We start from the raw sequence: 27,674 nt of genomic DNA, 5'->3' as shown, positions 1-27,674 counted from the left end.
CAAGATCCACCTTACATCTGCTGTGGCAAACCCGAGCGAAAAACAGGGGAGCAGCCGAAGGGACTTACTTTTATAAATGTATTAAAAAATAAAACTAATTAATCACATGTACATAAGTATTCACAGTCATTGCCATGAAGCTCAAAATTGAGCTCAGGTGCATCCTGTTTCCACTGATCATCCTTGAGATGTTTCTACAGCTTAATTGGAGTCCACCTAGGGTATATTCAGTTGATTGGACATGATTTGGAAAGACACACACCTGTCTACATATAAGGTCCCACAGTTGACAGTGCATGTCAGAGCACAAACCAAGCATGAAGTCAAAGGAGTTGTCTGTAGACCCCCAAGACAGGATTGTCTCAAGGCACAAAGAAGGGTACAGAAACATTTCTGCTGCTCTGAAGGTCCCAATGACCACAGTGGCATCCATTATCCATAAATGGAAGAAGTTCAGATCCAGGACTCTTCCTGGAGCTCGCCGCACATCCAAACTGAGTGATTGGGGGAGAAGGGCCTGAGTCAAGGAGGTGACTAAGAACCCAATGGTCACTCTATCAGAGCACCAGTATTCCTATGTGGCGAGAGGAGAATCTTCCAGAAGGACAACCATCTCTGCAGCAATCCACCAATCAGGCCTGTGTGGTAGAGAGGCCAGACAGAAGCTACTCCTTAGTAAAAGTCACATGGCAGCCCGCCTTGGAGTTTACCAAAAGGCACCTGAAGGACTCTTAAACCATGAAAAATAAAATTCTCTGGTCTGATGAGATAAGGATTGAACTCTTTGGCATGAATGCCAGGCGTCATGTTTGGAGGAAACCAGGCACCATCCCTACAATGAAACATAGCGGTGGCAGCATCATGCTGTGGGGATGTTTTTCAGCAGCAGGAACTAGGAGACTAGTCAGGGTTGAGGGAAAAATGAATGCAGCAATGTACAGAGACATCCTGGATCTAAGGTCAAGAGTGCTCTGGAGTAGGTTACTCCAGAGCACTCTTGACCTTAGACTGGGGCGATGGTTCATCTTTCAGCAGGACAATGACCCTAAGCACGCAGCCAAGCTTCGGCTTGCTTCGGCTTGTAAATATATAGTATTTTGTATGTAAGTAGGTATGTGTAGGTGTATATTTATGTTTGTGTATATATATGTGTATATATGTATATGTGTATATATGTGTATGTATATGTGTATGTATGTTGATGTGTATATGTATGTGTATGTGTATATATATGTATATATATATATATATATTGATATCGGTTTAGGTGTGTAGGAATCTATGTGTATATGTGGCAAAGGGTATTACTGGTTGTGGGGAAGAAGGGATAGGGATAAATAAGCTGATGCTTCACCCTACCCCTTTTCGGACATGTTGGGTACACAGTAGGAACTTTTTGTTGTTGTCTTTACTGATCTATCTTGTAATTGTTGTTGTATCAAATGTTCGAAATAAACAGTTTTCATTCATTCATTCATTCATTCATTCATTCATTCAAGATATGAAAGAAGTGGCTTCAGGACAAGTCTGTGAATGTCTTTAAGTGGCCCAGCCAGAGCCCAGACCTGAATCCAGCTGAACATCTCTGGAGACATCTGAAAATGGCTGTGCACTGAAGCTCATCATCCAACCTGATGAAGCTTGAGATGTGCTGCAAAGAGGAACAGACAAAACTGCCCAAAGAAAGGTGCACCAAGCTAGTGGCATCATATTCAAGAAGACTTGAGGCTGTAATTGCTGCCAAAGATGCATCAACAAAGTATTGAGCAAAGGGTATGAATACTTATGTACATGTGATTTCATTTCATCTCATCTCATCTCATCTCATCTCATCTCATCTCATCTCATCTCATCTTCAACCGCTTATCCGGGATCAGGTCACGGGGAAACTGCTCCAGCAGGGGACCTCAAACATCCCTTTCCAGGCCACATTGACCACCTCTAACTGGGGGATCCCGAGGCGTTCCCAGGCCATAATCTCTTCACCTAGTCCTGGGTCTTCCCCGGGGTCTCCTCCCTGCTGAACATGGTTGGAACACCCCCTTAGGGAGGCGCCCAGGGGACATCCTTACCAAATGCCCGAACCATCTCAGATGAGATGAGCAATGTCTCTACTCTGAGCTCCTCATGAATGACTGAGCTTCTCACCTTATCTCAAAGGGAGACATCAGTCACCCTCCTGAGGAAGCCCATTTCAGCCGCTTGTACCTGCGATCTAGTTCTTTCTGTCATGACTCAACTCTCATGACCATAGCTGAGAGAATGAACGAAGATTGACCAGTAGATTGAAAGCTTTGCCTTTTGGCTCAGCTCCCTTTTGTCACAACAGTACAACAGAGCGAATGCAGTACTGCCCCTGCTGCACCAATTCTCTGGCCAATCTCACGCTCCATTGTCCCCTCACTCATGAACAAGCCCCGGAGGTTCTTGAAATCCTTCACTTGGGGCAACACCGCATTCCCTACCCGGAGTTGGCAGTCCATCAGTTTCCTGATGAGAACCATGGCCTTAGATTTAGAGGTGTTAATCCTCATCCCAGCCGCTTCACATTTGGCTGCGAATCAATCCACTGAGTGCTGGAGATCACAGGATGATGAAGCCAACAGGACCACATCAACTGCAAAAAGCAGTGATGAGACCCTGAGCCCACCAAACAGGAGGTCAACCCCCACCAGAAATGAGTCCGTCTTACTGCCAAGCACCCGAACACAGCTCTCTCTTTGCGAGTACAGAGATTAAATGGGCCTGAGAAGGGACCCCCTCACTCCATATTCCCACAGCACCTCCCACAGTATGTCCCAGGGTTCTCGATCATATGCCTTCTCCAAGTCCACAAAACACATATCGACTGGATGGGCATACTCCCAGGCACCCTCCAGGATCGTTGTGAGAGTGAAGTGCTGGTTGGTTGTTCCACGACCAGGACGGAACCCACATTGTTCCTCTTCTATCAGCCGAACCCTTCTTTCCAGCACCCTGGAGTAGAGACTTTACCAGGGAGGCTGAGTAGTGTGATGTCCCTGTAACTGGCACACACTCTGTGATTTCTTAGTTTTTTAATATTAATAAATGTACATAATAATAATAATATTAATAATAATAATAATAATAATAATAATAATAATAATAATAATAATAATAATTCATATTGTCATTATGGAGTGTTGTGAGTAGATGTTGAGAGTAGAATTTTGAGGGAAAATGAATTTACTCCATTTTGGAATAAGACTGTAACATAACAAAATGTGGAAAAAGTGAAGCACTGTCAATACTTTCTGGATGCACTGCATATATATATATATATATATGTGTGCGCGTGTGTGTGTGTGTATGTGTGTGTGTGTATTTCATTGATTTTTGCCCATATTCCCACTTTGCACAGGTAATTTTACAATCTTATCTGCTCTATTTAAAAAGGAAATTACAGAAGTAGTTTTAAAAAATGTACTGTCACTGATTTTAATGCCTAATTGATCTACTTTCATGGAAAATGAAGTAAAAAATATTACTGTTTGTAATATAGAAAGTCATGTACAGTTACTGTACACATTACTTTTCAGACATGCTTCGTGCTTCCCTAAGTCCCCCCTCCAGACACATGCGTACACACACATCACTGTATGACATATGTGTGTATGATATGAAATATGTACAAATATAATAAAATAAACTCTTTAATACTGCTGTTGCCTGTGAATCATAATCATCAAATATTTATTTATCATCAGGATGTCTGAGAACACACTGATCTTCAAGTGTTTGCATCTTCACATCTTTCAAATATATAATAGCTTTAATAAAAGGTTACACTTGCAGCACCCCTTCAAACCCTCTCACCTTTGCAGTTTTCCAAGAGAGTCACCCACTGTGTTCTTCACCTCCTCCTTCCCAGGCTTCAGCAACTGCTCCTTCAAACCTGTTAAGCCACCAAAAGGCATTTTTCCTCCACGTCTCCTTTTTTTCTCTCTGCCTTTATTTCAAAGCAGCGCCTCGACGCCTCACTATCTCACTGTTTTCTGAGAAGTAATAAACTCCACTAGAAGCTGTTCCCCATCCTTCTTGAATTTGTGGCTCCACCTTTCAGTAGTGCCAAGGGTCCCCGAGAGTTAACACTGACTTTTCCTCTACACCCTTCTTTGGAGGATGCACTGGTGAAGTGTGTATGTGCAGAACACCATTCAGCCTTTAGAGCACCCAAAAGATCCAGGTCAGAGAAACACTTCAAGAAAAAAGTATATAATCCAGTTGTTAGAGTCTAGGCATTATGAGCAATCTTCAGTCTGCAGCTGGAGGGAATGGACCACTTAGATCTCCTCTCCATCTCATAACTCATCCATTCCTGGTGAGGAGGGGCAGGCGTAGCTGCTATTCAGAGAGCCAACCCTGTGCGTTTTGCATCATTATTGTTATTATTTCTCCAGCACCACCTCCCCTTCCACTGAGGTTCATCTGATAGCAGCACAATTAAATATAGATGATCTCAACAAGCAGCACTGAGGTAAGACTGGAGTACCTGGATGGTTGCTGGTTAAAATGGGAACACATAAAACCTGAGACAGAGACATCAAGTTCCATCTTAACAGTGCCTGTTCCATGTTGGTTATTTAGAAGCAGCTATGAGGTGTGACAGGAACCATAGCTGATGTCATCACCTTCTGCATAGTTTATGAAGGTTCTATAAGCATTTCTCACATTGCTGGGCATTTTCCATTGCCACATCTACAGCAGCATGGAACCACCTTGGTTCATGCACAGCAACGACCCAGGCAGACAATGTCCATCGCCACATTTCGAGAGTAACCATCTGCCTCAGCCAGGTGGAACATGGGTGTCCAGCCACTGGGATCAATTTAATTCAATTTAATCACCTTATAATGCACCAGATCACAACCAAAGCCATCTCAAGGCACCTCACACAGAACAACTCAGCATAAAAATTAGATAAATAGTTAAAAATGAATAAAAAAAATTCAAATACATAATTAAAAACAGAAGTAAAAGAATAAAACAGATCAAAATTAAAACTATTCATAAGAAAGAGAATAAAAATGGGTTTTCAGTTTTGACTTAAAAATGTCCACAGACTCCGACTGTCTCACGGTCGCAGGAGGACCGTTCCACAGGGTGGGTGCATGATGAGAAAAAGCTCTTTGACCCGCTGACTTCATCTTCACCCTGGGGACACAGAGAAGGCCTGCATCCTGCAACCGTAAAGCCCGGGCCGGCACGTAAGGTTCCACCAGATCAGCCAGATAAGATGGCACCAGTCCATGAACAACTTTATAAGTCAATAATAAAATCTTAAAATCTGCTCTCACAGAGACAGGGAGCCAGTGTAAAGATGCCAAAATGGGTGTGATATGTTCAGACCTTCTGCTACATGTCAAAAGTCTGGCAGCAGCATTCTGAACCAGCTGAAGACCCCTAATGCTGGACTGCGGTAACCCTGAAAATAGAACATTACAATAATCCAGTCTAGAAGATACAAAAGCATGAATCAGGGTCTCAGCATCAGCCATAGACAGGATGGAGCGGATCCTCGCTATATTTCGCAGATGGAAAAAAGCAGTCCTAGTAACATCTCTGATGTGGAGGTCAAAAGACAACGTGGGATCAAAAATTACCCCAAGGTTCCTCACTTTGTATGTATGATGTATGACACATGAACCCAGGCTGAGCGCCAGCTGGTCAACCTGATGCTGATGTCTTGCTGGACCAAGAACCATCATTTCAGTCTTATCAGAGTTTAAAAGTAGAAAGTTAGTAGACATCCAGCTTCTCACTGATAGAAGACAGTCCTCCAGGGATTTTATCGGAATGAGATTTCCTGCAGTTATTGGCATGTACAACTGAGTATCATCAGCATAGCAAGGGGCCTGAAACGGAGCCCTGTGGAACCCCAAATCTCATGACACTAAGGTTAGAGGTAGTGTTATTATACAAAACACATTGAGAACAGTCATCAACACTCAGGCACAAGTGTGCTGTATCATGTGGAGAAAAATGCACCACATGGTCAAAATCAAACTGACCCGCCATCAAAATGCAAGTGATTCTCCTCAGCTTCCTTATCATCTTAAATGATTCAGTTTCAGTTTGTTAATACAGTTTTTTGTGATCATTTTTTTTTATTTTACAAAAAAAAATGTAGATAGGCATATGCATGTTACAAAAATAGTTCACGAAAAATATATTTATACGTATTATACACAGATATACATGAATAAACAACTAACATAGAATAAAAGCAAAAACAATTGCAAAATAGATAAATAAAAATGTCAATAAATAAAATAAGGTTAAAACAAATCTACATAAGGAAATAAAAACAATAATAATTAGTAAAATAACAGTGATAAATACATACATATGATGAGTAAATGAAAGGAAATAATGATAAGTACATATGTTTATGTATATGCATTATAAAATGAAAACAAATATCACAACCCGAAATATAACCCACCCCATTCCCTGGATAATGAACTCCAAACCCCAGTCACACCCGAAATTTCTCATTGCTCTGGTTTACTACTTCTATATTTGGGTGTGTCACAGAAGATTTTCAACTTCCAAAGTAGCCCACGGCCTTCTTAAGTTTGGGAATGCTTGCTTCAGGAATTTACCCTTCATAAATTTAATTTTCAAACTGAATGATTTCTACTTTCTTTTATATCCTTTTATATCAGAAGTCATTTGACATTATTATGAGCAGTGGATTTACCCCCCCCCCCCCCCCCCCCCCCACACACACACACACACACTCTCTCTCTCTCTCTCTCTCTCTCTCTCTCTCTCTCTCTCTCTCTCTCTCTCTCTCTCTCTCTCTCTTCCCCTACACTGGCTGCTCAGGCTCTACTTTTGGTAAATAAGACTTGTCTACCACCTAGTGTTTGGATAGAAAAATGTCACGTGTTCCACAAAACACATTTTATCATCGTATGTAGATTACATAGTAAATGTAAATGTACATGCCCCCCCGCCAAGGAAGAATACAGTGATTCATTCCAATTAAAAAAAAAAAAAGAAAATACATTTTAAAGGTTCCATCCCTTTTCCCTTTGGTTCATCCAAAAAACCTTACATCTTTATTTTGTTTTGATAAGTAAGTGTGTTATTATGACTTTATTTTTAAGTGAAATTTTAATTTTGATAACTTCAGAGCAGACAAAACCTCATGCACCTCCTGTGATCTCTGGGGCCTGGAACCCAGGTTTGGAACCAGGGTAGTGTGAGTGCTGTGTGGCATGGAGTCCGGTTTATGACTTCTACTGAGTGGATTCTGGTATTTGTCAGGGATGTGTTCTGGTTCCTATTAGTTTGCATGGACTGCATGCTAGGTAAGGACATGGAATGCAGTAACTTGGGTACCATTGTTGGTGAAGAAAGATTAGCTGACCTTAACTTTACGGATGATGCTGTGATCTAGGTAGAATCAATAGACGCCCTGATTGCAGCAAATCTGGAAGCTGAGTAAGGAGTTGGAATGTCTGGATTGTCATGCATCAAGCTAAAGATCCAGACTTGCAATAACTTCCTTGGACTTGGTCACCAGATGTAATCGCGGCAGTGACATTCATGTAATTTGGCCTTTGAGATCAAGAGATAACAGAGAAGAGCTTAGGGGGCTATAATTCTAAAAAATGCCAGGAATGAATTCAAATTAACCACATATCCATAAAAACTACATTTTCAACTTAATTTTGCATTTAGAGTTGGATTCCTTTGGCTACTGGAATATATTTGAAAACCACAGATATATGCATTTTTGCCTAAATAACACACTGAGAGAGTTTATCATCAAGATCATAGACCATTATGTGGCCAAAGTGAATGCATGCATTCAATTATTCATTTGTCTGGTAAAGGTCTACAAGATTTAAAGGAAAACTTGCCACTTGATTGACCATTAACAATAATGGGTTACCGTTTGACCAATCCCAAAACCATAATTTTCCAAGTATAATGTTTTCATTGATGTACGTGACTGATCAGAGGCTAAAGAAGAAGCCCAGTTTGTACAGTGTATCTCATGGCAATATACTGAATCTGACTAAAGACTTGTGCAAAAAAGATGCCTCAAGTAATTTCTGTAAAATGGGCCCAGTGATCAAGGATAATATCACTGCAGACTGGAACAAACGCCAGCAGGAACTTAGAGGTGCTGGGCTTAGTAAGAAGGAAGCTTATCTGCTGCATGTTGAGAACAAAAAACTCAGTGTTTTGGATAGACTGAAGGACCAAGGCAGACCATTCACAGCAACTGAACATGTTGATGAGTACCTTTAGAATACAGATGACCTAAAGACAGTCTAAGAGTCTTCAGGATGTTCAACACTGAAGGTCAAAAGCGCAACATGCTGAATCCTGAATCATTTGGTGACAATCTTAAGGGCCCTTTCACACAACACGATTGAAGCCAACTAATGCACGAAGGAGGAATTGCATGCCATTTGTGAAAAATCGGAGCTGCCTCCATCGCCTCGTACACTTGTCACTACAATTTTTCATGCACACCAACAGCGAAAGATAGAGTGTGCCCTGTGAGAGCCCATTCGATCCCTCTCGTGGCAGGTGTCGGCCAAATCCCAGGTGACACACATGAACATCCAACACCGCTCGCTTGACACTTAGAAAATGTGTGGCCATTCATGCTGTTAGCATGAAAACAGTGAGCAGATGATCACTTTCGAGCTGGATGTGATATTTGCCTAAGTGCCCCCACGAGTGTGGCGTGCCAGAGTGTCGGCTCTCCCCGCAACACATGTTGTGCATGTGGATTTTTTTTTTATTTCCTCCACAACAGTGGTCTACATCATGTAATTGCTGTCTTTTAAAAAAAAATACATTTATCTCCTTGTTGATTTTAGGCATTTTACGCTCTGGTTTTAGGACAGTGATGGTAGTGCAGTGGTAAAGTTTCTGTCTGTTAATCAAAGCTTTTGTAAATTGCAGATTCAAATCCTGTGGGTGGCATGTATTTTTTTCCACAGCAGCTGTGACATGTGGTTCCACACACTCCAGCTGCTTGCACTGTGTTCCCGCTGTGACGGTTTCATGTGCATGCACGAAACTGTGGCAGAGGGATTGTTCACACCTGCTCAACCTTGACCGTGTGTTCCTCCTGACGTCAGCTTGATGTTTTTGTGGTTCGCTCACCCGGGCTGTTTCGCCATGATTCGGCCTGATTCTTACTTATTCGTGCTATGTGTGAAGGGGCCCTAAGGTTCTATTAGGCAAGACCAAGGACAGATCTACCGTGACACTGTCAGACTTTTGTTTGGCCATGGAACAACTTCCCTCAAGTTAGATCCAACAGCTGATTGAGAATTGCCTTTCTTGTGTCAGATATACAAGGATGCATATTGAATATTTCTGCAAAATAACGATTTTAAGCATATAGTCACGTATTTGATAAAATGGCAGTAGCCGCAAGAAGCCAAATCACAGAGAGAAATAACATTTAGATATCTTCTTTATGTACAATAAAGGTTTATTTAAAGTTATTCCTGGGTGTTTTTCCTCTAAAAAGGAATTTATAGCCTCTCCCTATTATGAAGTCATGACATGCTGGTTTGCAAGATAACAAAAGTCCAAGTCTTTAGGATCCCAGAGCTTCCTCAGTGCTGACAATCCTAGCAAACAGACCGGTCTGTTCCTACAGACTGAGGGTAAGCTCAGGTTTCACTTGGTTTTGGCAAACCGGTGGCTACTTTTGGGAGGTGAGGATGGAGCGGGTGTCTGCCTGTGTGGCTGCAAACCAGGACCCAGTGTGGTTCTGTAATATGATATATTCAGCAACATGCTGTACCAGGGTGGGGGTGGTGCCCTGTGGAACACATCACGGTCCAAAGGGTGGTGCAGGGCTGCTGAGATTGGTAGGTACGCTGAGATGGTACTACTCTGGGGTCCCAGTGTATTTGAAGATTGTCAGCACATTCTCCCAGACATAAACTACTGTTAGTAGTAATAGTGGTAACTGGATCCTAAATGCCAACCACTTTGCTGGTGTAGTTGCCATCCAGGAAAGACCTTGGAAGGCCAAGACAGTTCTGTGGTGTTGTGGATGCGGTCAAGTGCATGCTCCCAGATTTGACATGTAGTAGTACCTGTAGTATTCTCTTGTATTATAATACTTCTCGTATTATTGCTGTTGTTGTAACACTGTAATTGCATGACATGAAACGCCAATGAAAACGTGTATTTATTGTATTTTCCACTGTTTGTTGCTGTCTGGGCCTGATTCATGTTGCACGCGGAGCTGCGGTGCGCCGGTAGGAGGAGACTTTTTCCTGCCTTCCTTGTTTTCTCTGCTCTCCAACAACAGCCAGCAGCCACCTTTCATTCCCTTTTCTTCTTTACTGACTGAGCCATCAGACATTTGTGCATCATTGTGCCCCTCAGCCGAGCCACTGACACAGCACCGTGACCGCCCCGCAGTATTTTCCCGCTTCATCCATGTACCGGAGTCGGCGCACCGGCTACAGCCATGTAGGACGGGCGCGCAGAGGCTGGCGGCGGTGACATAGCGGCAGGAGAACCGGCAGGTAATTCCAGCGCTACTACGGACGCTTGTTTACTGGTTAGTACAGACACAAATGTTGTGCAAATGAGAGGAGAAAAAAAGGGGGAAGGCGCTGTGCGGCGGAATTTTCTCTACGGCGGATTGTAACTTTGCGCTTTTTCGAAACTAGGTCAGTAGATCAGTGGAGCAAACTCGCTCTTTGCGCCATTTATGTAACTGAACGACAATTTTAACATTTCTTAGAGGCGCGTTCTTCATAATATTGCCGAAAGTCGACCTATTATTTGTGATGTTTTTATATTAAATTACTTGTTTGCTGTCATAAATGCTCAATGTTAGCTTAGCAGTGATAGCAAGGCCTGTTTACATGAATGACAGCCAAGCTGGACTATATATATATATATATATATATATATATATATATATATATATATATATATATATATATATGTGTGTGTGTGTGTGTGTGTGTGTGTGTGTGTGTGTGTGTGTGTGTGTGTGTGTGTGTGTGTGTCGTTTGTTTAAAATATATTTGCTGTTTCCCCAGCATGAAGGATTTCATAAACCATGGAATGACAAAAAAATTTCTGTATCATAAATAAGCACATATTTAAATGTTAGGGCATTTTAAGATTCTGAAACTAATCACTTAAATAGAGACCTGACTCACACAACACCTGTAAACAGCTGGGAAGTTCTGATAAACCTGCTGAATATATAGAAATCTCTGAGTTTTTGGTCCAAGAGTACACCTTACATATTTTGGAGATGTTATTTTAGCTTATTATACAACAAACTTAAGAAAAAAAAATGCAAAGCTGTGGTTTGATTTAATTTATTTTGATTCATTGTATTTTCAAACATTTTCAAATAAATAAATGTATAACTGAAATATATGTTGAGGAAAGAAATCACAAACATGTTTCACCAACATAAGTTTACATTTCATTTTCTGTCCAAAAAAAGAATAAAAAGAAGCCACAATCCTTCCCCATCCTGTACTAAATCATCAGTAATTAAGCAATTGCATCAGTCTGCTTTCTCCCCTAGCTAGATTAATGATAATGTTATTTAAATGGTGCATTTCAAGATACTTAGACACGTACAAATGAATACACGAATGAAGACCGTTAAATGCTCTACATTAATAATTTATACTTTAAAACACAATTTTAAAAAGTGTCAACTGAAGCACTGCACAACCACATAATATGTGAATGGGTCCATTCGGAATTCCAGTTCTGCATAAGACTTCCAAAAGTGACCAAAGGCACTGCATAATTCCAGATGTGATGATGTGAAATTCTGTAAGACCACATCTGAAGTATTGTTGAAATGTCAAGACTTTTGTGCATTTCAGAGAAATTACACCCTAACGCTAAACCAGGAGAGAATGGGATTGGCAAGGACTGTGGGTAGCTAGAACATCTTAGACCCTTGTTACAATTTCAAAAACTCGCAGCTTTCTTTCAGAAATGGCAGTCAAAATCATAAGCACAAAAGCTCCACTCCCCAAAAGCCATGGCTGCCAAGTGTGCACAAATCGTGTGCGTTTGCTAGATTGGGTGTTTTTGAATTTATTTTGAATTGGGTGCATTGCTTTCTGTGATACACGAGTCTAAGCAAACAGCACAAAATACTTAAGGAAAAACAAACAAACAAAAAATGGATCTAATATTTTGGGTGGTTTTGTGTGGCTGATAACCAACTGCATATAGCAACACCGCCACTGCCCTATGTCTCTGGGCTCATTCATGCAACTCAGCCAAATTATTTTGTAGAAATTTGACATTATTCTTGCAACATTAAATGATTAGCAGCTTTTACTGGAGTTTCTATGAGTGGGGATGACAGCACAGATATGTAAATATAAAAACAATTCTAAAAAAAATAGCAACAGTTGGAAAATATCATATGACTGCTGTGTGGTTAGAAGTCACTTTTCACTCTGGACTTTTACCAAACTCTCAAGCTCAGCCATAATTATATCAAAGGAAAAGCTCATGGTAGGTATTATATACTGTGTTATACTTTATCGGCCATTCAACAGGACGTATGCTTTAGAGGTGCAGCTGACAGCAGATTCAAAAAATATGTATATATATAATGGTAATAAAATGTGCACCATAGCCCCACCGTGACTGCTGCCTGGGGCATGGCAGGTGTGCACTCATCTAAAAAAAATAGAAAGGAAAGAAAAACTCTGCTGTTGCATTGGTCATGATAGGACACAACACCCAACACTTCATGCTATTACAAGACTGTCAGGTGCATTACCCCTGTCAGTTCGATAATTCACTGGAATACACTGGCGAGCAATCCAGCAAGAAAGACCCCGCCCGATTCCTAACACTAACCTGTATACAGTACAGTGCAGCATTTTATAATCACAGATCAATAAGCAGGATTTGGTCCTTTGTTACACAAACAATAAATAATGGTAGGCAGCCGGACTACACCACATTCATGTGTGAGATCCCAAGAACGAAGGATCTGCTCAAGGAGTAGTGTTGGCCTCCATAATGTCCTATTTGAAAGCACATATTTTTTTATTTTATGATAATAAAGAGCAAAAAATAATGAAGGAATAATGCTTAAATGAGTCTGCAGCGCAAAAGTAATCTTCATGTGAAAATGACTTTACAGACAGTTACGTCTATAAGAAAAGTATTTAATGGGTGTTATGACTCACATATGGAACTCAGCAGAACAGGAAAATTACGGACCTCTGTTTGACAGCCTCAGTGCTGTGCTAATTAGAGCAGTCTGTGCTGTTTTAGTGGGAAAACAGTTCTCAGGGTGAGTGTATTGCACAGTCCATAACGTGGTGTACTATCAGCTGCACAATAGAAGACTTTGGACTTAGTGGGTAGATCCTTGATGTGTCTATAGTATGTTTAACATTATTCTGTAAATGTCAGGTTGGGTAGCTCATGGCCTAGTTAACCACATTATTCACATTGTGTTCCAGTCTTGCACATATGTAGTCAGTGGTGTTTTGCACATAAGCTGGATGGACAAAAACTGGAATGCTATTTTACATCTTTGTAACCTTTAACTCAGCTTTACGTACTTGATCTTCTCTTGACTGATAAACATCAGTTATTTTCTTATAATATTAATGGAGGACAGCCAGTATGTTTCGTGGGAAGAGGAGGTGCGAGAGGCAATATCTGTGGAGCAGATGTTCATTCAAGGACTGAGTGAGAAAATGAAGACACGTGAGCTTCAACAGGGGGTTATCAGACTTGGCGTAGGGCTATCTGAGGCTTGTTATTCAGCATTGTAGTTGGCTTCAGTTCAACACTTAATCCTACCGTACTGGTGGACCGGGATTAAAAGTCAGGTTGTTGCTTATCTGTTAATGGCTATTTGTCACTGTGTGTGTGTGAATTTAAACAGTCATGAATATCTGCTATATTTCTGTTTAGTCTGTCTTCACCCTGTGCACGCACAAAGCTGTGAAGCAATGAACAAATCAGGACATTAGGCTATTGGTGCATTCCATTTGTACTCAGAGGCCAGAATTTCCCAGTTATGCCCCCCAGGAACGCCCACTGAAGTCAGAATTCCAGCTCATCAACTTGTTCAAACACCACATGCCCGAGTGCACAAAGATAGCTTTCGCAAGCAACAACAGCAACAGTAGTGAAAGCTGTACTTTTTCTGCTTTTTAGCATGTTTTATGTGTGTGTGTGTGTGTGTGTGTGTGTGTTTATCTGTCTGAAATAAATTTTTTTTTTCTTCAAGTTCATTTAAACACCCACCTAAAATGAATTAATTTTATGACTCAACGCATCGCACGAAGTAAAAAGTAATGACTTTTCTCATCGCTTCCATGTCTTATTGGCTTGTCACACCTTGATGATTGAGCCAGCGTATGCTAATTCATGAAAAATATTGCGAATATGCTGGCTACATCAATAAGTTATGCAACTGTCACACAATGATGATTTAGCCAGCGTATGCCGACAGCCCCGTTTCCACCGAGAGGTCCGGGTTGGTATGGTACGGGTCGGAACGGTTAAGTCTGGCTTGGGATGCATTTCCACCACCAGCAGAACCCTTTTGTTTGGCAGGCGGAGCATGTAGATGTTGACATGCACTTCATCAAGCTCGTTTACGCTGTCGCACAGCCTCGCCCCTCCACATGGAGGCCAACCAGAGTAATTTAACATTGTTTAAAGTAGACCTGCATTGAAATAAATGCAGTCAGATCTTTGGACCAAAAAATGACTTATACACTCAACAAAAATATAAACGCAACACTTTTGGTTTTGTTCCCATTTTGTACGAGATGAACTCAAAGATCTAAAACTTTTTCCACATACACAATATCACCATTTCTCTCAAATAATGTTCAGAAACCAGTCTAAATCTGTGATAGTGAGCACTTCTCCTTTGCTGAGATAATCCATCCCACCTCACAGGTGTGCCATACCAAGATGCTGATTAGACACCACGATTAGTGCACAGGTGTGCCTTAGACTGCCCACAATAAAAGGCAACTCTGAAAGGTGCAGTTTTATCACACAGCACAATGCCACAGATGTCGCAAGATTTGAGGGAGCGTGCAATTGGCATGCTGACAGCAGGAATGTCAACCAGAGCTGTTGCTCGTGTATTGAATGTTCATTTCTCTACCATAAGCCGTCTCCAAAGTCGTTTCAGAGAATTTGGCAGTACATCCAACCAGCCTCACAACCGCAGACCACGTGTAACCACACCAGCCCAGGACCTCCACATCCAGCATGTTCACCTCCAAGATCATCTGAGACCAGCCACTCGGACAGCTGCTGAAACAATCGGTTTGCATAACCAAAGAATTTCTGCACAAACTGTCAGAAACCGTCTCAGGGAAGCTCATCTGCATGCTCGTCGTCCTCATCGGGGTCTTGACCTGACTCCAGTTCGTCGTCGTAACCGACTTGAGTGGGCAAATGCTCACATTCGCTGGCGTTTGGCACATTGGAGAGGTGTTCTCTTCACAGATGATGCGAAGGCGATGTGTTGCACTGCATGAGGCAAATGGTGGTCACACCAGATACTGACTGGTATCCCCCCCCAATAAAACAAAACTACACCTTTCAGAGTGGCCTTTTATTGTGGGCAGTCTAAGGCACACCTGTGCACTAATCATGGTGTCTAATCAGCATCTTGATATGGCACACCTGTGAGGTGGGATGGATTATCTCAGCAAAGGAGAAGTGCTCACTATCACAGATTTCGACTGGTTTGTGAACAATATTTGAGGGAAATGGTGATATTGTGTATGTGGAAAAAGTTTTAGATCTTTGAGTTCATCTCATACAAAATGGGAGCAAAACCAAAAGTGTTGCGTTTATATTTTTGTTGAGTATATTTACACATAAGATCCTTCGGAATGTTGTAAAGTAAATCTGCAAGCCCAGATCTGTCATTCAACGGAGAAATCGTCATTTAAAAATGACAAATTTGCAGCTAAAATTTAGCCCTCCGCAAAACTGTCATCACATCCGGGACGCTGCCGAGACGTCAGGGAAAAGACCCTATCCCAGCATGCATTGTGCGCGCCAACTGTAATTTGTGGATTTACGGCAGTTTGCATCTGCACCTTTTTCTTGTCTTATACGGAAGGATCTACTTTTTAAAAACTTCATATTGTCTTGCGGCACGTTTGGTGAGTACACATTTCTTTTATTTGTGCTTGAAAATTATTTTGGGGAACTTTTTCATACGCCCGTTTGATTGAGTGGTGTTGCATTGAAAATCTACTGTCTTTCGCTTCCAGTGTTACCGTCACGGGGTACGGAGGCGGGACCCACAAAGAATCCAAGTCATTAAAAAGATATAAACCTCTCTCAGCGGCCATGGAGCTCTGCGGCTACGATTACCGAGACGTGCAGCGCTGCGGAAAGTCTGTCCTTGCAGCTACAGGTGTCACCGGCCGCTCCGCATCAAAACAGCGAGCGTATTCTCTGGACTTTTGCCAAGTTGGCTGCACCTCCATTCAGTAGACAGGGAGGTGGTGCCGGCTGCACAGCAGACACGAAGGCGATGTCAGTGGCCCACTTCGGCGTTTACCCGAGCACGCAGACTCAGTAAGCGCATCGGAGGCAGAGAGCGAGGCGTCGGGGAAGAACGTCGCCCGCTGTCGATGTCGCCGCTGATCTGATCATGCAGAGCTGTATCTCACATTCATTGCAGCTTACTTTTGGATGCTGAAACCAGGATGTGTATAACAGTAACATTACTAACAGTTAAAATCGATTTCAATGCGGGATCGGACTGAAGGTACGAGCGCTCCGTCTTCTGCCGGACGTCACTGCAATGTCCCGGATGTACAAACAGTTTTCGCTGAGGGCCAAATTTTAGCTGCAAATTTGTCATTTTTAAATGAAGATTTCTCCGCTGAATTACAAATTTGGGCTTGCAGATTTACTTTACTGCATTCATAAGGGTCTTATAAATACATATCAGCTATTTCTTTCTGAGATCTGACCCCATTTATTTCAATGCAGGTCTACTTTAAAGATTTTATTTTGATTTATTTTTGTCTTGTGGATTATGGAATTTATTTTCATTGCGTGCAGAATCCTGAAGAATCGACTGATATCTGTGGTAAACGCTGACGCAAATGAACGAGGCGCTTTGACTCTTTCAACATTTAAAATAAGTTAATTTTGTCATTGTTGCACAAAGCTCCAGTGTTGCAGACGGAATGGTCACCCCTTAAAAATTGGTCCACCCTGCCTTCACTGCGCTTGCGTCATTTGGGACCACAGCAGCTTGTCTGAGACTGATTCTTTTCACCCAAAGTGATCAAAGGGAATAGTGTGATTATTAACCATCAGATGACAAAGTAAAACCTAAAGTCAGTTTTATGTTATGTGTCGGACGCAGCTCGGAGAACCGACCAGCGTTTGAAGGACCCAGTATGAAATAAGCAGAGCACGGTACAAAGGCTAACTGAATTTAATACATAACAGTGATACAAAACATAACAAAAGAAAGTGCGGTCTGGTGTGGTGCGCTCCCAGCAGCGCTAACGGTCCGGAGCCAGAAGCTGTTCGGACCCAAGGACCCCGCCGACACCCCCCAGGTGGCCGCAACAAACCGAGTCTGTGAAAGAAGGAACCATTATGTGAGTCCACACTCTACACACAGAGAGAACACTTAAAGGTGTACAAACAGCAAACACTTCCTGGCTTGATTACTAATCAACTTCCCAACCTGCAGGCATGGAACATCCAGTTCACAAAACTCCACTGCAGTGGAAGCCGATACATGACTAACATACAGCTCAATATAAAAAGGTGTGAGGGACACCACATTTACTGACTGTATAAATGTTAGTCACAAAATCTAACGTACCTCAGGAAGTGTGCTGACGAGCGTGAGACCTCACCCCCTCCTCTTTCACAGACCGTGCATCAAACCCTGGACGTTCTCTGCATCCACTGATGATGAGATGGCTCCCGAGACGACGATCTCACCCGTCTGGTCACAAGGTCGAGTCTCTGGCAAATACACACTGTATACTCCAGTCTTAAATGCCACCATGTTCCAATCCATATAGATGCACCTCAGCTGTGAGTCCTGACGAGCCGCAGGTGATCAGGGTGAGGTCCTGATAACCTCAGCAACACAGCCACTCAGTCCCAAATGCAAGCCACCTGGAAGGAAAAACAAAAGACAGAAACAAAAAGGCAGCCAGGCCCCCCAGCCATACAACATTTTAAGCAGAAATAAGGTTGTTTTAAGCAGAAATGAGGTGATGCTACTGATGCACCAAAATGACATAGGCGCAGCTGCACATCAGACATGCTGCTGTGCGTTCTCATCGGTCCCCCTTCTTTTATTATGAAATAATGCTGAATTTATGTGGAAATGATTGTTGTACAAAAGCTTCAGATATCTGTCGCTGCGATAGATGATGACTGCAGTGCAGTTTGAAGCAGAAATGGGTGATAATTGGTAGATCGCAGCTGATGCTTAGAAATGATGATGCTGCTGCTCCGAAATGACGCATGCACAGTGAAGGTGGGGGAGGGGGCGATTTTTAGAGGGACTGTTCGATTGGCTACACAGGCGTTCTCTGACTCAGGCTGAGAAACACACTGGGAGGAGACAAACCACAGAGGGCCTTAAATGCTACGTTTATTCTGCCATGACAAGGAACTAATGTATTTTCAGATGATGTTTTCCAAAATCAGGACGCTTTATGTGGATAATTTTTTGTCAGGCTGTGATGATGGATCTGACTGAAACAAACAGGTTAAGACTTTAAATTTAGACAGAATTGTTTTAATATTTGAAACTGTCTGAACTGTTCGCATGAGGACTGCAACTTTCAGTTGTTGAGACAATCAATTGGCAGCATCAATGGACATATTTCGACTTATGAGTAACTTTCAAGTAACGTGTGTCAACAATGGCAAAATGTATCTGCAACTTATGGTCCACATATGCGGGACATATGAACCATACGCTGGCATGCGTCACAAAATATTGTGCATGTCCAAAATTTTTTGACAAACTCGCCGTATTATGCTGTATACCAGTGTGCTTCAACGTGCTCTTAACTTGTACAAAACTTACCCATAACGTATTAGATGTATGCCAGCATATTCAATGCACAGTAGTGTTCAGAATAATAGTAGTGCTATGTGACTAAAAAGATTAATCCAGGTTTTGAGTATATTTCTTATTGTTACATGGGAAACAAGGTACCAGTAGATTCAGTAGATTCTCACAAATCCAACAAGACCAAACATTCATGATATGCACACTCTTGTATCTTGGTACCTTGTTTCCCATGTAACAATAAGAAATATACTCAAAACCTGGATTAAACTTTTTAGTCACATAGCATTACTATTATTCTGAACACTACTGTATTTTTCGTACTTCAACATACGCAGGCTACATCGTCAAGGTGTGATAAGCCTGTTGCTTGTGGTGACGTCATCAGTGTGTGCTGGTAGCAGTTGTGGCAGAATTGCGGTTTGTGTTGACGTGCTCTTATTTTGAAAGGCTCCTTTGCAAGAAAAGAGGAAAATGTTCTGGGACAGTGGCTAGCTTTGTGAGGGTTAAGATGGTACAAGTACAGTATTGTTGCAAGACCTAAATAAAGGGTTGGTGATTAATAGTCTGTGAACAGCGAGATGGCAGGTGAAGAAGGTGCTCAGAAGGTGAAGGACTTTTACTGCACCTCACGTCACCTCCTGCTGTCTGCCGCTGCAGACAGTCAGTATTCTGCTGAGACAGTTTTTCTACAACCAATATGAGAAAGCAGTTAATGTCAATTGAACATCAACTGGCAAGCTACAAACAAGTACAGGACAAAACACATGTGCGTTGGGAAAGTTCTCTGATGTTCGTTCAAAATTTCAGCCTATACGCAACTTCTTGACAGACTCACCAAACATCAGCTGATAAGGAACACATTTAATGAATGAGAAAAGGATTTGTACAGGACAAAAACGGGACACAAACAGGTGTTATTTGTGATTAAATCAGATATTTTATTGAATCAAAATTGTACGCACACATGCACTCATGCACAGCTTATTGTCTTTTCCGCAGTTTGCTGAAAGCAGGTGCTTTTAATTTGATAAACAAAGACGGTGGTGGAAGGCATTAAAAACAATACACATTTCACTCATGGTACCAACATGACACTTAAGTCACTCATGGTAACAGCACAGCACAGTCTCATGTTTTTTTTTCATGCTCCCGTGACGAAATTAGTAAAATTTTCGTGACAGGGTTTTTTTAACTCACTATTACTAACCCTACTCCTACACCTAACCTTAACCATAACCTAATCTGACTCCTTCCCCCCACCCTAACCATAACCACCCTGCCCCCCCCCCCCCGCTTCACTTTTAATTTATCACGGCATGAATTAGAATGAATTTGTGCTGCCGTGAAGAAAATGAGGCACTTTTCGTTACAATATCATGAACCAATAGATTAATGTATATTACTGCTGAATCACGACTTGCTGTGAGATTGGGTTGTAAGAGGAACATGACACTTAACTAAACTGACTAAACCAATTGAACTACAAAACACAATAAATCAATAACACTAACAACACTGTTAAACTAACATGAACCACAATAACAACATTTAAATCCTCAAAACCCCGAAGTCCCATGGTGCATTGCAGCACAGTGTTCATTGTGTACTGGTTAGCTAAAATTGCTAGTTTCTCAAAGAAATATTTGTCCTATCAACTTTCCATTTTCACAGCGTTCATCCTTGACCCAAAATACATAAGCATACCAAACAGCAAATGTCAGCTCTCTCCGGTTTTGCCGTGATCAAAGCCATATGCACACATGCACACAGAGGCCACTTGGCTATTATAATCTAGATTTGCAGTGTAGTGTGGAAACTGGAATGCATTTACCTCATGTGTAACATCATTCCCAGTCACAGTTTATGACTTCCACAATAAATAGAACGTGGTATAAAGCTCTATAGTTGACCTGTTGGAGACTACACGGTCACATTTGGAATTGGCTGTCAGTGTTCTGTGTTAAGTTATGGTCCTGGGTCCTGTATTCATACTGTAAATCCATCTGTTGGTAACCAGGAATATTCAGGCACAGTGCTTGTTTCTACTCCAAGCCTGACTAATTCAGTATATACCAATCCAATCAGTACTGACATTGTCCATAATGTGGACTTTATTAAGTACCGTGACTGACTGCACAAGACGCTGAGCCTGGGGGCTGGTCATATAGAAGGCATACTATATATACTCTCACCTACATCACACTTCCTTGTGCTTATGCAAAGAATTTCCTCTTCCTACACAGTGATAGGGTATAATGTTCAGCACTTTGGACAGTGAGCAGTGACCTCAGTTCAAATCTTGGTTGAACCTGAGCTTGTAATCTTGCTTTGTTTGGTTTAATAGAGAATGCACATTTAACTTTTTGCTCAGGTGCTAAATCTACATTTTATCTGAAATAAGAATTGCTGCACTGCAGTGCATCTTAGCTGTATGAGTACTCACTAAATTCAGTTGTGATTTATACGTTGCACAGTCTAGTCCATCAGATGCTTTAATCTTGACTGGTTACTGATCATGTGATTATGACACTAGTGTCTGCAGCAGCGAAAGTGGTCATGATGAGAAAACCCCTCTCAGATTGCTTTCAAGGTTAGCAGAATGTTGACAGACCCTTGGAAAATCCATTGCTCTGATTCGTCAGAACCACAAACATTTGCAGATGCTCTCTATGCAGACACATGACAGGCTGGTTTTGCATGAGTTTAATTTTCTGTTATCATTTTCAGGTTCTAGCTAGGATAAAATTTTAGTGTAGTGGTAATGTTGAGGGAGCGAAGCGACCGAGGGGGGGATGTTGCGGAATGGGGGAAGCGTTTGAAAATTCAAGCTAAAAATTGGCCATTCTAGGGGTACCCAAAGGGGAAAAGCCAGGTACGACAGCCCAAGTCCCTTCATCATGTCCAGAAGGCTGGGGACGTTTGTTGAGTGGGCAATCTCATTCTGGGTTTGCCAGTAACATGGCCCTCAGTGAGGCAGTCGGAGTCCGTGGCAGTCGGAGAACCGTGGGTTCCGGAGCACAGCGGTGTTCTGCTGTATCTGTTAGCTGTTTGAACTGAGCTGTTTGAGTTCTTTGAATTAACAGTCTTTTTCAAGACTTTTTTACTTTTTTTTACTTTTTCACCGTGCTCCAACGCCTAAAGAAGACCTCTAACAGTCGAAGCATCGCGACGGAGCTCTTTTATCAGCTAACCTTCATCAGCGTTGGCAAGCTAACTAGCTTGCTAACGCTTTCGTTTTTATTTTTATTTTATTTTTTAGCACTGTTGTCGTGCTGCTCCACAGCCTGCCTAGTGGATTTTTATTTTATTTTAGCACTGTTGTCGTGCGTTACCTGTGCTGCTCCACAGCCTGTCCAGTGGATTTTTATTTTATTTTTAGCACTGTTGTCGTGCGTTGCCTGTGCTGCTCCACAGCCTGTCCAGTGGATTTTTATTTTATTTTTAGCACTGTTGTCGTGCGTTGCCTGTGCTGCTCCACAGCCTGTCCAGTGGATTTTTATTTTATTTTTTACCACTGTTGTCGTGTGTTACCTGTGCTGCTCCACAGCCTGTTCAGTGGATTTTTATTTTATTTTTTAGCACTGTTGTCGTGCGTTACCTGTGCTGTTCCACAGCCTGTCCAGTGGATTTTTATTTTATTTTTTACCACTGTTGTCGTGTGTTACCTGTGCTGCTCCACAGCCTGTTCAGTGGATTTTTGTTTTGTTTTTTGGCACTGTTGTCGTGTGTTACCTGTGCTGCTCCACAGCCTGTACAGTGGATTTTTATTTTATTTTTTACCACTGTTGTCGTGTGTTACCTGTGCTGCTCCGCAGCCTGTCCAGTGGATTTTTATTTTATTATTTTATTTTATTTTTATTTATTTATTTATTTATTTATTTATTTTTAGCACTGTTGTCGTGCGTTACCTGTGCTGCTCCACAGCCTGTCCAGTGGATTTTGATTTTGATTTTATTTTTTTGGGCGCTGTTGTCGTGCGTTACCTGTGCTGCTCCACAGCCTGTCCAGTGGATTTTTATTTAGCGCTGTTGTCGTGCGTTACCTGTGCTGCTCCACAGCCTGTCTAGTGGATTTTTATTTTGTTTTAGCACTGTTGTCGTGCGTTGCCTGTGCTGCTCCACAGCCTGTCCAGTGGATTTTTATTTTTATTTTATTTTATTTTTTAGCACTGTTATTGTGCGTTACCTGTGCTGCTCCACAGCCTGTCCAGTGGATTTTTATTTTTATTTTATTTTATTTTTTAGCACTGTTGTTGTGCGTTACCTGTGCTGCTCCACAGCCTGTCTAGTGGATTTTTATTTTATTTTAGCACTGTTGTCGTGCGTTACCTGTGCTGCTCCACAGCCTGTCTAGTGGATTTTTATTTTATTTTTTACCACTGTTGTCGTGTGTTACCTGTGCTGCTCCGCAGCCTGTCCAGTGGATTTTTATTTTATTATTTTATTTTATTTATTTATTTATTTTATTTTTTTTAGCACTGTTGTCGTGCGTTACCTGTGCTGCTCCACAGCCTGTCCAGTGGATTTTTATTTTATTTTTTAGCACTGTTGTCGTGCGTTACCTGTGCTGCTCCACAGCCTGTCCAGTGGATTTTATTTTATTTTTTTACCACTGTTGTCGTGCGTTACCTGTGCTGCTCCACAGCCTGTCCAGTGGATTTTTATTTTTATTTTATTTTTTTTGGGCGCTGTTGTCGTGCGTTACCTGTGCTGCTCCACAGCCTGTCCAGTGGATTTTTATTTAGCGCTGTTGTCGTGCGTTACCTGTGCTGCTCCACAGCCTGTCTAGTGGATTTTTATTTTGTTTTAGCACTGTTGTCGTGCGTTGCCTGTGCTGCTCCACAGCCTGTCCAGTGGATTTTTATTTTTATTTTATTTTATTTTTTAGCACTGTTGTTGTGCGTTACCTGTGCTGCTCCACAGCCTGTCCAGTGGATTTTTATTTGTTTTAGCACTGTTGTTGTGCGTTACCTGTGCTGCTCCACAGCCTGTCTAGTGGATTTTATTTTGTTTTAGCACTGTTGTCGTGCGTTACCTGTGCTGCTCCACAGCCTGTCTAGTGGATTTTATTTTGTTTTAGCACTGTTGTCGTGCGTTACCTGTGCTGCTCCACAGCCTGTCTAGTGGATTTTTATTTTGTTTTAGCACTGTTGTCGTGCGTTACCTGTGCTGCTCCACAGCCTGTCTAGTGGATTTCTATTTTGTTTTAGCACTGTTGTCGTGCGTTACCTGTGCTGCTCCACAGCCTGTCTAGTGGATTTTTATTTTGTTTTAGCACTGTTGTCGTGCGTTGCCTGTGCTGCTCCACAGCCTGTCCAGTGGATTTTTATTTTTATTTTATTTTATTTTTTAGCACTGTTGTTGTGCGTTACCTGTGCTGCTCCACAGCCTGTCTAGTGGATTTTTATTTTATTTTAGCACTGTTGTCGTGCGTTACCTGTGCTGCTCCACAGCCTGTCTAGTGGATTTTTATTTTGTTTTAGCACTGTTGTCGTGCGTTGCCTGTGCTGCTCCACAGCCTGTCCAGTGGATTTTTATTTTTATTTTATTTTATTTTTTAGCACTGTTGTTGTGCGTTACCTGTGCTGCTCCACAGCCTGTCTAGTGGATTTTTATTTTATTTTAGCACTGTTGTCGTGCGTTACCTGTGCTGCTCCACAGCCTGTCTAGTGTCGGATTCCCTGTTTGGGAATCCGCTAGCTTAGCGTAGCTACTAGCTCTTAGCCGTTTTAGCATGGCGGCTTCTCCTGTCTCTCCCGTACTTTTCTGCTCTGGGTGTGAAATGTTTAGTTATTCCTGGCCTCTTTTCGCAGTAACGGTACATGTAATAAGTGCAGCTTATTCGTAGCTTTGGAGGCCAGGCTGGGCGAATTGGAGGCTCGGCTCCGCACCGTGGAAAATTCTACAGCTAGCCAGGCCCCTGTAGTCGGTGCGGACCAAGGTAGCTTAGCCGCCGTTAGTTCCCCCCTGGCAGACCCCGTGCAGTCGGGAAGGCAGGCTGACTGGTGACTGTGAGGAGGAAGCGTAGCCCTAAACAGAAGCCCCGTGTACACCGTCAACCCGTTCACATCTCTAACCGTTTTTCCCCACTCGACGATACACTCGCCGAGGATCAAACTCTGGTTATTGGCGACTCTGTTTTGAGAAATGTGAAGTTAGCGACACCAGCAACCATTGTCAATTGTCTTCCGGGGGCCAGAGCAGGCGACATCGAAGGGACATTTGAAATTGCTGGCTAAGGCTAAGCGTAAATTTGGTAAGATTGTAATTCATGTCGGCAGTAATGACACTCGGTTACGCCAATCGGAGGTCACTAAAATTAACATTGAATCGGTGTGTAACTTTGCAAAAACAGTGTCGGACTCTGTTGTTTTCTCTGGGCCCCTCCCCAATCAGACTGGGAGTGACATGTTTAGCCGCATGTTCTCCTTGAATTGCTGGCTGTCTGAGTGGTGTCCAAAAAATGAGGTGGGCTTCATTGATAATTGGCAAAGCTTCTGGGGAAACCTGGTCTTGTTAGGAGAGACGGCATCCATCCCACTTTAGAGGGAGCAGCTCTCATTTCTAGAAATCTGGCCAATTTTTTGGGATCCTCCAAACTGTGACTGTCTAGCGTTGGGACCAGGAGGCAGAGCTGTGGTCTTATACACCTCTCTGCAGCTTCTCTCCCCCTGCCATCCCCCTATTACCCCATCCCCGTAGAGACGGTGCCTGCTCCCAGACCACCAATAAGTAGCAAAAATCTATTTAAGCATAAAAATTCAAAAAGAAAAAATAATATAGCACCTTCAATTGCACCACAGACTAAAACAGTTAAATGTGGTCTATTAAACATTAGGTCTCTTTCTTCTAAGTCCCTGTTGGTAAATGATATAATAATTGATCAACGTATTGATTTATTCTGCCTAACAGAAACTTGGTTACAGCAGGATGAATATGTAGTTTAAATGAGTCAACACCCCCGAGTCACACTAACTGTCAGAATGCTCGTAGCACGGGCCGGGGCGGAGGATTAGCAGCAATCTTCCATTCCAGCTTATTAATTAATCAAAAACCTAGACAGAGCTTTAATTCATTTGAAAGCTTGTATCTTAGTCTTGTCCATCCAAATTGGAAGTCCCAAAAACCAGTTTTATTTGTTATTATCTATCGTCCACCTGGTCGTTACTGTGAGTTTCTCTGTGAATTTTCAGACCTTTTGTCTGACTTAGTGCTTAGCTCAGATAAGATAATTATAGTGGCCGATTTTAACATCCACACAGATGCTGAGAATGACAGCCTCAACACTGCATTTAATCTATTATTAGACTCTATCGGCTTTGCTCAAAAGTAAATGAGTCCACCCACCACTTTAATCATATTTTAGATCTTGTTCTGACTTATGGTATGGAAATAGAAGACTTAACAGTATTCCCTGAAAACTCCCTTTTGTCTGATCATTTTTTAATAACATTTACATTTACCCTGATGGACTACCCTGCAGTGGGGAATAAGTTTCATTACACTAGAAGTCTTTCAGAAAGCGCTGTAACTAGGTTTAAGGATATGATTCCTTCTTTATGTTCTCTAATGTCATATACCAACACAGAGCAGAGTAGCTACCTAAACTCTGTAAGGGAGTTAGAGTATCTTGTCAATAGTTTTACATCCTCATTGAAGACAACTTTGGATGCTGTAGCTCCTCTGAAAAAGAGAGCTTTAAATCAGAAGTGTCTGACTCCGTGGTATAACTCACAAACTCGTAGCTTAAAGCAGATAACCCGTAAGTTGGAGAGGAAATGGCGTCTCACTAATTTAGAAGATCTTCACTTAGCCTGGAAAAAGAGTTTGTTGCTCTATAAGAAAGCCCTTCGTGAAGCTAGGACATCTTTCTACTCATCACTAATTGAAGAAAATAAGAACAACCCCAGGTTTCTTTTCAGCACTGTAGCCAGGCTGACAAAGAGTCAGAGCTCTATTGAGCTGAGTATTCCATTAACTTTAACTAGTAATGACTTCATGACTTTCTTTGCTAACAAAATTTTGACTATTAGAGAAAAAATTACTCATAACCATCCCAAGTATGTATCCTTATCTTTGGCTGCTTTCAGTGATGCCGGTATTTGGTTAGACTCTTTCTCTCCGATTGTTCTGTCTGAGTTATTTTCATTAGTTACTTCATCCAAACCATCAACATGCTTATTAGACCCCATTCCTGCCAGACTGCTCAAGGAAGTCCTACCATTATTTAATGCTTCAATCTTAAATATGATCAATCTATCTTTGTTAGTTGGTTATGTACCACAGGCCTTTAAGGTGGCAGTAATTAAACCATTACTTAAAAAGCCATCACTTGACCCAGCTATCTTAGCTAATTATAGGCCAATCTCCAACCTTCCTTTTCTCTCAAAGATTCTTGAGAGGGTAGTTGTAAAACAGCTAACTGATCACCTGCAGAGGAATGGTCTATTTGAAGAGTTTCAGTCAGGTTTTAGAATTCATCATAGTACAGAAACAGCATTAGTGAAGGTTACAAATGATCTTCTTATGGCTTCGGACAGTGGACTTATCTCTGTGCTTGTTCTGTTGGACCTCAGTGCTGC

The 27,674-nt window shown here is 41.9% G+C and overlaps 2 protein-coding genes across 6 annotated transcripts in view; one reads left to right on the top strand and one right to left on the bottom strand.

Annotated features, from left to right (window-relative positions):
• Positions 1–4,074, bottom strand: part of slc17a8 (solute carrier family 17 member 8) — a 44,421-nt gene extending 40,347 nt beyond the window's left edge. The window contains exon 1 of the mRNA XM_034176785.1: positions 3,838–4,074. Coding sequence (XP_034032676.1) covers positions 3,838–3,938 — 101 coding nt within the window. The 5' untranslated portion in view covers positions 3,939–4,074. The remainder of the gene's footprint in view (positions 1–3,837) is intronic.
• A 6,201-nt stretch (positions 4,075–10,275) lies between these two features.
• arntl2 (aryl hydrocarbon receptor nuclear translocator-like 2) overlaps positions 10,276–27,674 on the top strand; it is a 52,507-nt gene continuing 35,108 nt past the window's right edge. For 2 of the 5 annotated variants that reach the window (XM_034176784.1, XM_034176782.1), the window contains exon 1: positions 10,278–10,547. The gene's annotated coding sequence lies outside the window, so the exon portion shown is untranslated. Of the gene's footprint in view, positions 10,583–27,674 lie in introns of all 5 variants that reach the window. The other 3 variants (XM_034176781.1, XM_034176779.1, XM_034176780.1) reach the window with 3 other exon arrangements.

The sequence above is a fragment of the Thalassophryne amazonica genome, chromosome 8 (assembly GCF_902500255.1).
Source record: "Thalassophryne amazonica chromosome 8, fThaAma1.1, whole genome shotgun sequence".
Taxonomy (NCBI): domain Eukaryota; kingdom Metazoa; phylum Chordata; class Actinopteri; order Batrachoidiformes; family Batrachoididae; genus Thalassophryne; species Thalassophryne amazonica.
This window is presented reverse-complemented; position numbering and strand designations above follow the sequence as displayed.